The sequence below is a fragment of the Peromyscus maniculatus genome, chromosome 6 (genome assembly GCF_049852395.1).
Source record: "Peromyscus maniculatus bairdii isolate BWxNUB_F1_BW_parent chromosome 6, HU_Pman_BW_mat_3.1, whole genome shotgun sequence".
Lineage (NCBI taxonomy): Eukaryota > Metazoa > Chordata > Mammalia > Rodentia > Cricetidae > Peromyscus > Peromyscus maniculatus.
Window position 1 is genome coordinate 76230427 of NC_134857.1, and position 16456 is coordinate 76246882.

The 16456-nt window shown below is 45.7% G+C and overlaps 3 protein-coding genes across 4 annotated transcripts; 2 read left to right on the forward strand and 1 right to left on the reverse strand.

The window, feature by feature from the left end:
* Positions 1-11864: 11864 nt before the first annotated feature.
* Positions 11865-12346, forward strand: LOC102904968 (histone H2A type 2-B). The gene has a single exon (XM_006982572.4). The coding sequence runs from the start codon at positions 11954-11956 to the stop codon at positions 12344-12346; it is 393 nt and encodes a 130-aa protein (XP_006982634.1). The 5' UTR covers positions 11865-11953.
* A 151-nt stretch (positions 12347-12497) lies between these two features.
* On the reverse strand, positions 12498-12937 carry H2ac20 (H2A clustered histone 20). Its single transcript, XM_042279538.2, has one exon. The coding sequence runs from the start codon at positions 12885-12887 to the stop codon at positions 12498-12500; it is 390 nt and encodes a 129-aa protein (XP_042135472.1). The 5' UTR covers positions 12888-12937.
* A 64-nt stretch (positions 12938-13001) lies between these two features.
* LOC102905283 (histone H2B type 1-J) lies at positions 13002-16103 on the forward strand. 2 transcript variants are annotated; one of them, XM_016001134.3, is made up of 2 exons: positions 13002-14955; positions 15360-16103. In XM_016001134.3, exon 1 carries the CDS (start codon positions 13222-13224, stop codon positions 13600-13602), a length of 381 nt encoding a protein of 126 aa, XP_015856620.1. In that variant the 5' UTR covers positions 13002-13221; the 3' UTR covers positions 13603-14955; positions 15360-16103. The 2 variants fall into 2 exon arrangements, with proteins under 2 accessions (XP_015856620.1, XP_042135473.1); XM_042279539.2 differs by having other exon boundaries at positions 13002-13748.
* Positions 16104-16456: the final 353 nt, after the last annotated feature.

Below are 16456 nucleotides of genomic sequence, written 5' to 3' on the forward strand. Positions count from 1 at the left end.
GTCACCTCAGAAGAGAATTTCAGGCTGAGCTAGGATGAAGGTGAGCTGGAGCTGGAAAGGAAGAGCTTTGGCACAGAGTGGGAAGCAACACTCAGATGTGTTCCTGAGCTCTAGAGAGTTCCGCTCAAGTGTCTTTCCATGTGAAGGACTTTGATGTCTTCTGAGGTTAGGTCTCACAGTTGCTGAGGAACTGGAAGGAGATCACAGAGTGGTCCCTAAGGAGCAATGACTAGATCACAGCTGATAAAGTAGGACACAGGCAAGTTAAGGTGTCTTTACTGTAAACAAAAATTTTTACAATTAAAACCTTAATTGTAAGAGTCCCAGAAACTTTTGAATTTTCACATTTTTTTTTTTTTTTACATCTGGGAAAGGAATAAGATCACATTCAAAGGCCATATATACAAATAGCATGCTTCATTGCTATTTCAACATTCTTATTTGAAACATCTCTACATAAAAGGAATGTTGCCTCCAGGTAGGCAACCTCCAGGTTTTGACAGCAGGTTCTGACAACCGTGCTGGAGTGTCTCCATCTCAGCTCCTGAAAGACTTGAACTAGACTCAGAGTCAGTGACTCCTTTTCCTTCTTATGTCCCCTGGATTTTCCCTTCTTTATCTATCTGCCCTGTGTCAGCCTGAGCCAAGATGGTAGTAGAAATGGAGAGACACTGTGACCACAAGACATTCCAAGAGGAAAACACACAGGTTGTGGCAATAGATTATGAGATGGGAAGTGTTACAGTGATTTTCCTTTGTGCATCTGAAGTTATAAAATAATACAAACGATCCCTGTATATCCCTTGTCCATCTCTCTCTCCTTGTAGTTCTACTTCTCTGCGGGTTCCTAGCGTTTTACGAAAACATTTAAAAATCCAGACACTTTGGTACATAATAACCAGAATGAAAATGGTTAGTCACAGCCCCACGGCCCTCACCCCGAATCGACAGCTGCTCTCAATATTCTGGACTAGTCCCTCAGTTTAGACTTTCGGAGTTGACTATTTTCCTTTGGAGATGGAGCTTTGGACTGCTGCTCAGGTTAGCATCAAGCTCCTGAACTCCCAGCCATCCTCCTGTTTCAACCTTCTGAGTGGCTGGAACTGTCAGTGGGAGCTGGAGGCCCAGCCTTATATTACCACCTGGTCTGTGGAGTTCTAACTCTTACTCATGTTAAGTTAGGATCCTTGATTTATGCTGTAAAACAGAATTTCAGGACTAGCCAGTGTGAAATAAAAGTTGGAGTTTATTCAGGAAACTTTTTTTTCTTGGTTTTTTTTTTTTTTTTTTTTTTTTTTTTTTTTTAAGGTATATGTGTATGTGTGTATATATAAAGCTGGGTATGGTGGTACACCTTTAATGCCAGTACTGGGTAGGCAGAGGCAGGCAGATCTCTGCTAGTTCAGGGCCAGCTAGCTTGGTCTATGTTACAAGTTCCAGGCCAGCCAGGACTATACAAGTGAGAGACCGTTTCTGTTTGTTTGTTTGTTTGTTTGTTTGTTTGTTTGTTTGTTTGTTTTTAGACACAGTTTCTCTGTGTAGCCCTGGCTGTCCTGGAACTTCCTATGTAAACCAGGCCAGCCTTGAACAGAGATCAGCCTGCCTCTGCCTTCCGAGTGCTGGATTAAAGATGTGTGCTGTCACACCCTGGCAGTGAGAGACCTTGCCTTAAAAACAAACAAACAACAGCCGGGCGGTGGTGGCACACGCCTTTAATCCCAGCACTCGGGAGGCAGAGGCAGGTGGATCTCTGTGAGTTCGAGGCCAGCCTGGGCTACCAAGTGAGTTCCAGGAAAGGCGCAAAGCTACACAGAGAAACCCTGTCTCGAAAAACAAAAAAAAAAACAAAAACAAAAACAAAAACAAAAAAAAACCAAACAACAACCCAGACAAACTAAAACTGCATCCATACTGACCAGTTACAGACTTTTTTCTTCTCCAAGCAACATAGTATAACAGCATGACACTCACACAGTATTAGGCATTATAAGTAATTTAGAGATGACTTCAAGTAAACACATTATGTCCAAATATAAGATCTGGGTATGGTGACACAGGCCTGGAATCCCAGCTACTCAAGAGGCTGAGGCAGGAAGATCACAGATTCAAGGCTTACCTGGGTTACATAGTGAGTTTAAGCCCAGCCTGGGCAACTAAGTGAGCCCCTGTTTCAAAAATAACAGAGGGTTATATATAATATGGATCAGTGTTAAAGTGTTTGTTTAGCTGCTCTGTGACAGACTTTTCCTGGTGTCCTAGTCAGGGTCACTACTGCTGTGATGAAACACCATGACAAGTAACTTGGGGAGGAAAGGCTTTCTTTGGTTTACATTTCCACATCACTGTTCATCACAGAAAGAAGTCAGGACAGGAACTCACACAGGGCAGGAACCTGGAGGCAGGAGCTTGTGCAGAGGCCATGGAGGAGTGCTGCTTACTGGCTTGCTTATTCCTCGGGGCTTGCTCAGCCTGCTTTCTTACTTATACAACCCAGAACCATCAGCCCAAGGATGGCACCACCCATAATGGGCTGGGACCTCCCTTATCCATCACTAATTAGGAGAATGCTCTACCCGCTTTCCTACAGCCCAGTCTTACAGAGGCATTTTCCAAACTGGGGCTCCCTCCTCTCTGAAGACTCTAGCTTGTGTCAAGTTGACATGTAATGTTAGACCTGAGAAAAAACAAATTCCATGACTATCTGATTAAGCAAGCTGCATTTAGAGGTGCACAAGGGACCGGCCACATGGCTGCCTCCCCCTAAGTCGGGATTTCTGAGCTCATCCTCTCACTGACTTTTGAGGTCCCCTTTATTGGGGAGGGTTAGGTTGATAGAAAACAGCTGTTGAGATAATTTGGCTATTAACACCTGGACAAAGAGTGTGTGTGTGTGTGTGTGTGTGTGTGTGTGTGTGTGTGTGTGTGTTGGGGGGAGGTACTCAGGGCTCCCGGCTGCCTGTGGCATAGATAAGTGTAATAGAAAACAACTGTTGGGATAATTGGCTGTTAGAAAGGAGGCAATAAAAATAAAGCTGCTGGTGGTGGTGGTGGTGCATGCCTTTAATCTCAGCACTCAGGAGGCAGAAGCAGATAGATCTCAGAGCAAGTTCTAGAATAGCCAAGGTTACACAGAGAAACCCTTGTCAGAAAAAAAAGTTCAAGAATCCATCATGTAGAACGGGAGCCATCAAGATATCAGGGAAGACATTTTCTCAAGGCAAAAGGGCAATCATACATCACAAGTTCAGGAGTTTCAGAAGGCAAAGTTTCAGAATACATCATGGAGGTCACAACTTCAGAGTAGGTTGAAAAACATTGTTTGCAGGATACATTATTAGGCTTAAGAGACAGAAACTTATCCTTGTAAGGTAAGGAGACTTAATAACAACACGGCTCCTGTTTGGGTTTCATAATAACTAGTCTGTAGTTGGAAGGTTTCTCTGGTCCTGCCCCACCCTGGGGTCAGGATGAATCTCTCCAACGCGCATCCAGTAGCTGCTTGATCCCAAGTGAACACACAGAGGCTTGTATTATTTGCAGACTGTATGGACTATGAGTCAGGCTTCTCGCTAGCCAGCTCTTACATCTTAAATTAACCCATTTCTGTTAATCTATGTTTTGCCAAGTATTCTGTGGCTTCACCAGTCTGCTGGCATCTTGCTTCTCCGTTGGCGGCGCCTGGTGTCTGTTCTGCCTCTGCCTTTCTTCTTCCTCTCTCTCTCTCTTGGATTTCCTGTCTGGCTATAACCTGACTCGCCATAGGCCAGAGCAGCTTCTTTATTAACCAATCATGGCAACACATATTCACAGTGTACAGAAAGACATCCTATAGCACTAGTCAGAACATCTGGGGAGACCAACACACACATCTACTCACCCCAGACAGAGAGCCCAAGACAGATCAATGTGGCCAGATCACCAATGGCCAACTTGGTGAACCAATTAGTTTTATTGGGGAGTTACTTACATGAGTTACTTACATGAACAGAAATGACTCAAAGACAGCTTCATCACCAAAGCCCACCCCAGCATGAGTGACAGCTCACAATCTGGGAACCTGGAGCATGCTGCATAGCATATAGGCAGCTCAACAGGTTGGAGAGTGTAGGTAGAAGTTTCTCTCCCACCTGCCTGTTCCCAAATACCCAGCAGCCGCTTCCCAAATAATTGACTCAGAGGCTTAATATTGTTTATAAATGCTCAACTGGTAGCTTAGGCTTATTACTTACTAGGTTTTGCATTTAAATTAACCCATAATTCTAATCTATGTTTAGCCACGTGGCTTGGTACCTCTTCTTGGTTAGACATTCTCATCTTGCTTCCTCTGCATCTGGCTGGCGACTCCTGACTCCGCCCTTCCTCCCAATCTGCTTGCCCCACCTATACACCCTGCTTGGTTACCGGCCAGTCAGCATTTTAGTAAACCGGTTCCAGTGACAAATCTTTACAGTATGCAAAAGCATTATCCACAGCATGAGAGTATCTTTTTGAAGTGCCTCCGTTGGTCTAAACCTTTCCCAGGCAGCTCAGCCGGTCTCTGCTTCTTGCAGGCAGCTGGTCTGTATCTGAGAGTTTTTGTAGCTTGGCTTCCCTGAGAGTGACTCTCGGCAGTCTTTACTGCTTACTCTTGGCGGGGGAGGGACCTAGGGAATCTGGTCAGTGTCAGGGACTTCCTGAAGCTATTTTGAGTTACTTCCTGTCTGAAGTTTCCCTTCAGGATGGAATGTATAAATCATAGAAGAAACTGCTACATAATACTATGCATAGAACCCTAGGTTTAACCCCTATCACTGAAAAAAACAAACAAAAGAAGTGACAAGATACTATATCATTTCCTATGCCACTTGAGTGCTGTAGTATTGATACCCATACTGGAACCAATCCCTTGAGGGATGACTGAGTGGGGAGGGTTTGCATTATCTGAGGTTCCAGGTATCAACTGAGCATCTTGGGATGCTTCTCTTTTAGGATAGGGAGGACCACTACATTTTGAGTGCAAGTAATTTTTTTGTTTCTCATTAAAGTTTTGTCCACTAATGTTAGCATTTGGGAAGTATACTGGAGGTGTCTTTTAGTCTGGTGTTATTGAAGATGAAACACAGTTCCTGGGGTATGTGAGTGTGCCTGGGGGTGTACATGAAGTCACCCGAAGAGAAAGCATATGGTCAAAAAAGAATTGTGATGCCAACTTTATGTTTAAAAGTTTAAAATTACTGTGCTTAAGAGAACTATAAAGCAAAATTGGACTTCTAAATGTTAAGAGCTGTTAAGGGTTGTTTTTGTAATTGTCTGATCTTATATAATTTTAACAAAACTGTTGTTTATGCAAGATATTAGATCATAAGGTTAACTGTTGTTTCTGCTTCTGTAAACAAAAGCTTGTTTTGTTCCAGATAACCAAGGCTTTGCAAAATGTAACCTTCTTCTTGATGTAAGCAGAGTGTAACTTTATGTTCTTTGCTTATGTATATAGTTGGAAATTTTCTTTAGGCTGTCAATCAGCTCCCAAATAAAGACATGGAGTTGTATTATTAATTATGAATGTCTGGCCTTACCTTAGGCTTGTCCCACTAGCTCTTTTAACTTAATGTAACCTGTTTCTATTCAACTACATTTTGCCTCTGTATGTCCTGCTTTCCTGGTTCCTCCATGTGTGGCTGGCTGACTCCTGGCATCTCCTTTTCTTTCTTCCCCACCTAAATTCCTCCTACTAGTTATTCTCCATGCCTGGAAGTCCCACCTGTACCTCCTCCCTGGCTATTGGCCATTCAGCTTTTTATTAGACCAATCAGGTGCCTTAGGCAGGAAAGATGAAACAGCAACACATCTTTACATAGTTAAATATTTCCACAACATAAATAAATGCAACACATCTTTGAGTAGTTAAACAAATATTCTGCAACATAAATAAATGCAACATATCTTTGAGTAGCTAAATAAATATTCTGAATCATATATAAAAACCTCTGACTAAAATGGCCCAGAATCTTGAGTCTTGGGTATAGACCTGGCACAAGAATCTGATTAAAAGCCTTTTCTTTGTTAAAATTTGTTAACGGTCAGACTGGCGAATCTCTGAGTGACCCCAGACCCATAACAGAATCACAAAGAACGAAAAGAAAAAAAGAATAGAAATGTTTACTTGAATGACAACCCTGGCTGGTGTGTGAGGAATGTATTTGAGGTGGCATGGGACAAGAGGAGCCTCTGTCACTATTGTGGGTGGAAGGAAATTGAGCGAAGGCAGGACACTCTCTAGGTGGTCATGATTCAAAGGCTTGATCATTCACGTCAAGGCCTGGAGACTTGCTGATCCCCAGTGGTAGGGAATACTGGGGGAGCTGAACAGATGACATTTAACTATCTAAATGGGCATAGACAACTAACCCATGGAAAGAGGCCTCCAGGCAGAGGACATGGCGTTTACTGTATTCTAAATGTGTGAGGTCAAGTTCACGGTGAGCATCCTTAGATGTTCAGTAGGATGTATCAGATGGAATAACTTGGACTTGGTGGCCCATGTCTATGACTCGGATGAATAGAAAAGGCTGAGGTAAGACCGGGCAATGCAGTAAGACCTGTATTAGCAACCAGAAAAAAATGCATTGGGTGGATAAGTATGACTGGAAGGAGCCAACATTATTACTGCATTTGCAGAGAAAGTTTTGTGGGGCTTCTACAGTGTTTTTCTTGTTCGAAGGCTTATGAGACTGGATCATTTTAGCATTTTAAAAGTTAACTTAACTTTTAGGATGACTATAAATGTATAATGGCCAGTCATTCAATAAAAATGAATGAATAAAAGAAGCATATTAAAACAACTTAAACAGAAACATAAAGATGTAACAATATGTCCAAATATGCACCTCAGTTACTCACGGTCACCACATACACATTATTGGACTGAACTTCACAAGCAAATTTTTTTTTATTTTTTGTTTATTCATTCCTTATAAAAGAAAAAAAATTAAGTGTAAGCTATCTATAGTAAGCTTATCGTCTTTGTTTTCAATAAAATCATAGTTGCAATATTATCTTATTTGCTGAAGGGTCTGTCTTGGGCAGATCAGGATATTTGAGGCACTAGGTCCTGAGAAATTTTGGTGGACACCTTGTGTGGCCACGACACACAACAAACACCTGGAACATGCCACTCACTGTCCCCCCATGATGACATCACTTTATTATTTGTTCACTAACTTCTGTGTTCGTTGAGGTATAATTTACACATACAAAGTTCAGGAATCGTGACCGTGCAGCTTAGTTGTGCATGAGTTCACTGTATGAAGAGACAGGAAATTCCCAGGGCTTCAGAAGGCACCCAGGGAGTCAATACTACTGGCCCACAGGGAACCGTCATCAAATCTTTCTTCTGTAAACGTTTATTTTTACTCAAATCGTTCTATTTTTTCATGTCTTTTTTTTTTTCCTTTTGTGACCCACTGAGTTTAACTGCTGTTGGTTATAGGAACATGGGTGAGGGGTTACTTGCGGGAAAACGAAACTTATCATTGGCTCCAGAACTGAAGAAAATGTCTCTGTGTCTCTCTTCCCACAACCTTTAAATACTTATAGTTTTTAGGGCAGGGTGACTCTCATCAGCACCTCATTCCAATATTTTTTAGAGTCAAGAGTCTCATCTATCCCAGGTTAGCTTCAAACGTGCTTTGTAGCCAAGGATGTCCCTGAACTAATTTGCTAGGATTACAGGAACGAACCACATGCCCCTTTTATGGGGTGCTGGAGATCCAACCCAGTGCCTTGTACATGCTAGTCAAGTACTCTACCAGCTGAGCAGCCGTCCAGCAGTTGGTGGCATTTGGAAAGTGTCGGGGAGTAAAAACAAATAGTGTAGAAAAAACCAAAACCATGAATTCTCTAAAAGTTTTAATTAATTTATATCAAAGTAGTTAATTACCCACTATAAGCCAGGTAGAAGGAATCACTAACTAGTGTCACAAATATAAAGAGGACATGGAGGCAAAATAAACATTAATAAAAGGTAGAGAGGCAAATGCTGTTGCTAGGATGTGAACGGAGCTGTGTGGACCCGGTGTGTGTGGAAATGGGGCCCTCACGGAGGATATGGGGCTGAAACTGGACGGGTGAGAACTTGCGGGTCAAGAGAAGGGGAAGCACATGAGCCAGGCCACTGGAAGGTTCATCGCAGGAGCTGTGGAAGGGCCTGGCTCATGTCGTGAGTGGACTGCCGTGCAGCGTGGAGAGAGAGGAGGGGAGGGAGGGGAGCGGAACAAGGGAGAGCACAATACAAATGTTTGCTTAATTCAATTGCCTGGGAAGGAACTCAGCGGCCTTTGGCAGATAATCCCAGCAGTATCTAAGGAAACAGGCTGTTAGTGATGATGTGCACTTAGCAAACAGCCTGCTCTGTCCATTCTGGGAAGGCTCTGATTAAAATGCTGGGAAGGGAGTTCTAGGGAGCAACAGACAATGATGGGCCCGGATACACACCGGCCTATGTAAACTTACCTAATAAAGTTATGTGTGAAACTTAAAGTCTCAAAGAATTCTCTTTTATAGAGGAGGAAAGTGATGGCATGATGGTGGACAAGGGACGTCTCTAAGTCCCCAGAGCCACATGAGTGGCCAGGCCTCTCCCCCAGGACCTCTAACTGCTCTAACCGCTGGGCCTGCCCCCACTCTACAATCTCTGGACTTGCAATCCCATCAGTTGCCACCCTGGAAAGCTCCACCCTGGAAAGTTCCACCCCCTCCCAAGAAATCTAGAGAAGCCCTCCATCCTGTCCACTTTGTCACTGTTTCTCACCTGAGCAGAGGCAGAGGCAGCCACCCTTCTGGTTTTTTCCCTCTCAATAAACATCTAGTGTGAGGTTTGTTGTGTAGTGTGACGTGGTGGTATTCCTTGGCTCCTGGCTGCCAGGACACCTTTCCCTCCGAGCTGTACTGCTTGTAACTTCATTATGCCCAATCTCTGGTTAGTGAAAGATGATGATGAAGTCATAAAGAGTATATTCTTTGAGTCTGAAAAACTTGGGTAAGTGAGTGACTACGTGACCTACGTCCCGGGGAGACCCTTTCTTTCCTTTATCTGTCAAACAGAAAACGATACCCGCTGTGTGGCCGGCCTCTAGCTCAGAGCTTACCAGGTCAGGCAGTCCCTTCCCTCCAGCCTTCTTCCTAACATGGCCACTGAGAAGAAATCCAGAGGTCCCAGGGAAGGGGGACAGAGGCCCTTCAAGCAGGGCCTTACAAGGTGCCAGGGCCATGTGTGGGTGTTCCCTGTTATCTGGGTTTTGTTCTCGATCCCAAGTGTCTCAAAAGTTGACAGCGTTAGAAGTTGCTTAGTGGAACAGCTTCGTATGCTAACAACATACTCTGGAAGGAATAGTTTAGAATGAAAGTATGACTTCAGCGTTAGATTTCCCATAACAGGCTCTCATTTTAAAAACTCCTATTTTTACTTTTTTCCCCTGAGACAGGGTTTCTTTGTGTAGCCCTGACTGTCCTGAAAATTGCCCCAAGATCCACCTGCCTCTGCCTCCTGAGTGCTGGGATTAAAGGTGTGCACCACCACCGCCCGGGGATTCATTTTATGTGTATGAATGTTGTATCTGCCTGCATGTATGTCTTGGTGCCTGCAGTCAGAAGAGGGTATGGATCCCCTGATACTGGAGTTACACATGGTTGTGAGCCGCCAGGAGGGTGCTTGGAACTGGACCCAATTCTGCAAGAGTAGCAAGTGCTCTTTCTCTATATTCTTAACGTTGGAGAAACACAACATACTTCCATCATAAATGCCACATGTGAACTCTGTGAATCATACCTTTCTGTAAACTCCTCTCTCTCTCTCTCTCTCTCTCTCTCTCTCTCTCTCTCTCTCTCTCTCTCTCTCTCTTTGGTTTTTTGAGATAGAGTTTCTCTGTGTAGCTTTACACCTTTCCTGGAACTCACTTTGTAGACCAGGCTGGCCTCTAACTCACAGAGATACGCCTGGCTCTGCCTCCTGAGTGCTGGGATTAAAGGCGTGCGCCACCACTGCCCATCACTTTCTAAAATGAAATGAAACCATCAAAAAAGGATTAGGATTATTTTCTGAATTATGTTACATTTCACTCACTGAGGAAACACCTTCATTGACTTTTTTTTTTTTTTTTTTAAAATTTTGTGTAGCCCAGGCTAGTTTTGAACTCCTGGCAATCTTCATACTTCAGCCTTCTAAATGTTGGGGTTAGCCTTGTGACCTCATGCCCTATGACTGGATTTGGGCATTCCCCAAGTGTGTGACAACATCCAGGACTAATTTTTATAGCTAACATCAACTAATTCAATTCACATAATTCACTAGCCTTCTGCCATTTCTAGACATTTCATCATTTGTACTAGTGTTAATGACCCGTATTGTTCATTGGCCAGTGGCGCACATTCAATAAATGCCAGTTGACGTGCTGGAGAGATGGCTCAAAGGCCATGGTGAACGCTGGTTAGTCTTTTAGAGGACCAAGGTTCCATTCCCATCACCCACAATGTGGCTAACAGCCGTCTGCAATTCCAGTTTCAGGGGATTCGAGGCCTTACCCACCGCTGGCACCAGGCACAGACAAAAACACCCATACACATAAAATAAACTCAAAAAAAAAAAAAAAAAAAAAAAAAGATGAGAAAGACTATTAGAAGAACGCTAAAAGGGTAGAGTTGACCTCTATCGTTTTCCTTACGAGCATACTGCCTTCACAGGATTACCAAGGAAAGGGCGAGAATTTTGCTGAACAGGGGGCCGGAGGAGACACTGGGAAGTAAGACACAGAGGGTTCCAGAGAGATTTTAAAGGAAAGGTGCTGGAGTGGAGGTGGTGATAGGGGACAATCGTTCAAGCCAGAGTCTGGAGACGGAACGATCCATTGGGAGCTGTCGCTGGAACCTATGGGAAGAATACGAACTGGAAAAGGGCGGATGGATGTTAAGGAAGTAAATGACAGCATTACGCTGCTGTGACAAAGGCAAGATTAGATTCTATCTTGGTACCTGAAAGTGTGTGGGCGCAGTTCTTGGGAGGGGGCAAAGGAGCGCGGAGCTCACGTTCAAATGCTGTAAGGTGCTTGTTGAGACAGTTAAGTATCTGGTAGGCGTTGGTTGATACAGCGGTCCGAGATAGAGACACGAGTCTGGATTAGCTGGAAGCGTGTAAACCTTCCCAGAGTTGAGAGCTGGGGATGGACAGGGCAGTTCAGCTAAGCTCGTGGATTTAGAAGTAGGGAGAGAACAGGAGCAGGGTTAAGAAAAGCGGAGAAAAGACCCAAAGAGGGAGCCATGTTGAAAGCTAGGGGAACAAGAATCGTGGCGACAGATGCCTCCCAGAGGCCAAAGAGGAGAATGGCACTCGCATCCAATCCTCAGCCAAACGATTCCGAGGAGCAAAGAGGTGGGGATTGGGCGAGCCACGGACGAGGGTAAGGTCAGGGAGGCGACTTCTTTCGTTCCCTTCAGAGCCTGCCGATAAAAGACAGGAAAGGTTAGCCCTGAAGCGTCATGTAAAGCTTCAGGGGAAAATCCGATACTCTTGAGGGGAGTGGTTGTCGCCTTTTGTGCTCTTGGAGGAGGAGGGAGGCTCTTTTTTGGGTTTTCCAGCTCTGAACTGGGCAAACAAAACCCTTAACTTATCATACTAAAATAAACAGCTCCGCGAAAGTCTTCTGCCTTTAAAAACCCTTGGGTGTAAATCGGGAGCTTTAATGTGGCGTTCATCGATTGGTAAATAAAATAAAAAGAAATCCGTCATTTCCGGTACCGCAGGATGTAAACCATTGCGTCTAGCTCCTGCCCTCCCATTGGCTGTTTGAGGCAGCTCCGCTTTCAGCCAATCAAACTACTATTCCTTCACCCCTCCCGACAGATCTTATAAATTACACCAAATTGCTTCACCTTTCCATATCGTTTGCTTGAAAAAGCAGCAGTTATTGCCTATTCTGCCATCATGTCTGGTCGCGGAAAGCAAGGAGGCAAGGCCCGCGCCAAGGCTAAGTCGCGTTCGTCCCGCGCCGGCCTGCAGTTCCCGGTGGGGCGCGTGCACCGGCTGCTGCGCAAGGGCAACTACGCGGAGCGCGTGGGCGCCGGCGCGCCTGTGTACATGGCGGCCGTGCTGGAGTACCTGACGGCCGAGATCCTGGAGCTGGCGGGCAACGCGGCCCGCGACAACAAGAAGACGCGCATCATCCCGCGCCACCTGCAGCTGGCTGTGAGGAACGATGAGGAGCTGAACAAGCTGCTAGGAGGTGTCACCATCGCCCAGGGCGGCGTCCTGCCCAATATCCAGGCTGTCTTATTACCAAAGAAAACGGAGAGCCACAAACCCGGCAAGAACAAATAAGTTAATATTCCCTTTCCATCCATAAAGGCTCTTTTAAGAGCCACCAAAGAGTCAACGGAAGGGCTGATAACAACAAACTAGAGCATTAGCTCTTTGTAGGAAGACTTGGTGGCTCTAAAAAGAGCCGTTTTGTTTTGGGTTGACGTCAGTTTCACTTGCTCTTGGCCTTGTGGCTCTCGGTCTTCTTGGGCAGCAGCACCGCCTGGATGTTGGGCAGGACGCCGCCCTGCGCGATGGTCACTTTGCCCAGCAGCTTGTTGAGCTCCTCGTCGTTGCGGATGGCCAGCTGCAGGTGGCGCGGGATGATGCGCGTCTTCTTGTTGTCGCGGGCCGCGTTGCCCGCCAGCTCCAGGATCTCGGCCGTCAGGTACTCCAGCACGGCCGCCATGTACACGGGCGCGCCGGCGCCCACGCGCTCCGCGTAGTTGCCCTTGCGCAGCAGCCGGTGCACGCGCCCCACCGGGAACTGCAGGCCGGCGCGGGACGAACGCGACTTGGCCTTGGCGCGGGCCTTGCCTCCTTGCTTTCCGCGACCAGACATGACTTTAATCTACAGTAAAACCAACTCTTGCAGACTTTACTACAGTACTAGGGTGTACCGGCATAAGGCCTTTATAAGCTTTCCTAGGGGTGGGGTCAGGAGCCAGCTTTTCATTGGTCGTAATTTGGCCCCAGAGAAGTCCAATGAAATCTGGAAGTCAGAGTCTTTGTTAGGTAGGCTTGTACCGAAAACGGAAGTTTCGTGTATGGGCCAATGGGAATGCGAAGTATTTTGAGGCCTAATTTACATAAGGTGGTTATAAAAGGCTCAAGTCATCCGGGTTCCAGCTTGTTTTCCCGCTTCCTAGGCAACCTTCCTGTGTTTATTTTCAATCATGCCTGAGCCGGCTAAAACTGCCCCGGCTCCCAAGAAGGGCTCCAAGAAGGCTGTCAGCAAGGCGCAAAAGAAGGATGGCAAGAAGCGCAAGCGCAGCCGCAAGGAGAGCTACTCCATCTACGTGTACAAGGTGCTGAAGCAGGTGCACCCCGACACGGGCATCTCGTCCAAGGCCATGGGCATCATGAATTCCTTTGTTAATGACATCTTCGAGCGCATCGCAGGCGAGGCTTCGCGCCTGGCGCATTACAACAAGCGCTCGACCATCACGTCCCGGGAGATCCAGACGGCCGTGCGTCTGCTGCTGCCCGGGGAACTGGCTAAGCACGCTGTGTCCGAGGGCACCAAGGCCGTCACCAAGTACACCAGCGCCAAGTAGAAGCCCTCCTGGATGAGGCGCTCGCTGGCCCTTTTGCTCTCTAAAATCTCTTGCAAGAGCCACCCGCTTAAATCAGGAAAGAGCTTTGTCCACTTGCACTAGTTTCCAGTTCCTATCCCAAAGTTACTTTGAGGGTCTTGGAGAAGGTACACTTCAGTTTTAAGCATTTGTAGTTTTGAGGTTCCCTGAGCTGGTTTGCAGTTGGCTGTAGAGCTCCTAGCACCCGGTTTAGCTTCTTTGAGTTTTAAACTAGGTTAATGGAGGTCGGCCTCTGGGCGGGTTTCTTCCGTGTTCTCGACTGTGGTGTTCGGGCGCTTTATTTATGGACCTAAAGTGAGATGATTTGATTGCTTTGGCGGTTAGAGGGCTCCAGGACACACCCTAAACCTGTGTCCACGAATGCTGTGTACCAGTCATCTACGACTGAAGCCGCTCTGTCCAGTTATGTGTCCTGGGTACGGGCGGTTTCCTGTACTTAGGGCGGTGTCCTCGCTTTAACAGATTTACCATCACGAACGTTCCGCGTTGCTGCGGATTTGGTAGAAGTCTGTTGGGGTTCTCCCTCAGGCTTTAGAATCCCTGTTCGTGGCTTGTAATTTTAACCCCCCCCCCCCCCATTTAATACTTTGCGTTAACCTCTGCGGTGCCAGGTTACCGCAGAGATTGCTCATTTTTTTGCTCTGGACCCATGAAGCGATCTTTCTAATTAACCCACGCAAGGAGTTAGCTTTTTCCTGCCTGCCGAGTGTGTCTTCACCATCTGAAGTTGTTTGCTTTCTTGTTTACGCTGTCTCTGGTGAAGTTGGCCTGATGTTCTGATACCTCCAGAGCCCACAAATGTCTGACACAGCCCAGACGCTCAAGTACTTATTATTGAATTAATTTTTATATCACTACTTTTGTAATTGCTTCCGTGGCCGGGGGGTGGGGGGGCTTGTCTGTTTGATGTATGTGAAGACACAGTGGAACAGAAATGTTTTGAGGATTCTTTCTCCAAATCTGTCCTTGGTTATAGTTAATGCGATGGCTGTTGTTGGTTGTCAACTTGACTACATCTGGAAATAACTAGAAAGTGACCGGTGAGGGATTTTTTTTCTTAATGAAATAATCTGAAGTGAGAAGAAGCACTCTTAATCTGGATCTTTTGAGGTGGGAAGATCCACCTTTAATCTGGCCGCACCTTCTGCTGGCAGCCTAGATAAAGGACATGAAAGAAGGAAGCTTGCTCTGGATGGCAAGTCTGTTCCTTCACTGGTGTTAGAGCCTACTTCTGGATTCTGGCAGATACTGAAGACAGCTGAGGTATCCCCCGTTGTGGACTCAGCAACTACGGGATTTATGGACCTTCTGTTGGTAGGCAGCCATTGTTTGTGGACCCCAGCTTGTAAGCCATATATTTATGAAAAAAATACATACATATTTCATTCTATGAGTTCTGTTCCTTGAGAACCTGGACTGATACAATTGCCTCAGTATAACTGAGGCAGAGCGGGAGGTGTTAAGGCTCCGTGTGTGTGTGTGTGTGTGTGTGTGTGTGTGTGTGTGTGTGTGTGTTTACCAGGAGCTGGTCATACATAGTAGATTCCCTAGTTTTTCCAATTTAGAGTAAGCTCTTGGATTTTCATTAAATCGAGAGCATTGGGCTTTGGGCAAAGTCTTCTTTTACCTCAGCAGCACCCCCATTCCATTCCTAATTGTTCTATTCCCTACTGAGATGAATTTTCACTTTATAATTGTCCCTCTCGTTTACTTTTCAGAGGGTTCTGCAAGATAGGCCACAGAGTTAACAGTGGAGTTAACAGAAGCGAAGTGTCTGGTCCAGGGCCGTGCGCGACACTATCCACTTTTGTCTCCCTGGCTGAAGACAGCTGCCTTGGTTCTCTTGTGGAGTGTAGCATACTGACTTTCTCCTTCAAAGTCTTGATTTTGCTGGTGAAGGCACCTGATGGGCTGATCACTTTCCTGATGCTGTTTTAGGCTGAGGGTTTCTGGAGTTGCTTACAGGAGCTTTGTGAATCCAAAATGAATTCCAGACATTGTTATAGATGGAGTGAGTCCTCTTTACTGAATGAACATTTTTAAGTTATTATTAATCAAGTTACCAATTAGTCTCAAATCTTTGCTGGATTGTTTCATGTGCGATTCATTTTCTCAAAAAATAAAATGAGCAGGTATAACCATTTGTGGCTCTGTGGAAAAGCTGGATGCCTCTGGTTTGAAAGGTACTTACGAGCCATTAGTCAGGGCTTGGGGGCGTAACTTGGAAGGTTTGCAGAGAATGCACTGAGGCCCTAGATTCAACCCTCAATATGTTCACACACACACACACACACACACACACACACACACACACACAGCCATGCTCACACATGCACACACACCTGCCTCCAGCCAAACTTCTTTCTCAGAGGTGCATTGGGGTTGAAATATCCTATGACAAGGCCATTGTTGATGCTTAGTGATTGAGAAACATGACCATGAATAAATGGTGTTACAAACAAGCTGTGTGCAATAAAATCCCTGGTGACGTTTAGCCCGCACCTGCAGGACTCTTGGGACGTACTAGGGAGTGTTCTAAGCCCTTTAGACATACTGGCTTGTGTTATTTTCACAGAGGACTTAATGAAGTTGGTCCCATTATTATCTCCTGTTTTTATAGCCAGGGGACAGAAGTACAGCGCTGCCTTTCCTCACACACTGTTAGAGGGTAAGTCTCCAGTCTGGTTTTACAGGATGTGAGAAAGTAGGATTACTCCCTGAAAATCTGGGCCCCTTCTCTGCGTTTGGGAAGAGGGGGTTAAAATATCCATGCTTTGCATTCAGCTCACCCCGACCCCCTCTGAATGCACCCTGA

Bases quoted from the DNA above. Each gene is read 5' to 3' on its own strand.
- LOC102904968 (XM_006982572.4), top strand. From the start codon at position 11,954: ATGTCTGGTCGCGGAAAGCAAGGAGGCAAGGCCCGCGCCAAGGCTAAG.
- LOC102905283 (XM_016001134.3), top strand. From the start codon at position 13,222: ATGCCTGAGCCGGCTAAAACTGCCCCGGCTCCCAAGAAGGGCTCCAAG.
- H2ac20 (XM_042279538.2), bottom strand. From the start codon at position 12,887: ATGTCTGGTCGCGGAAAGCAAGGAGGCAAGGCCCGCGCCAAGGCCAAG.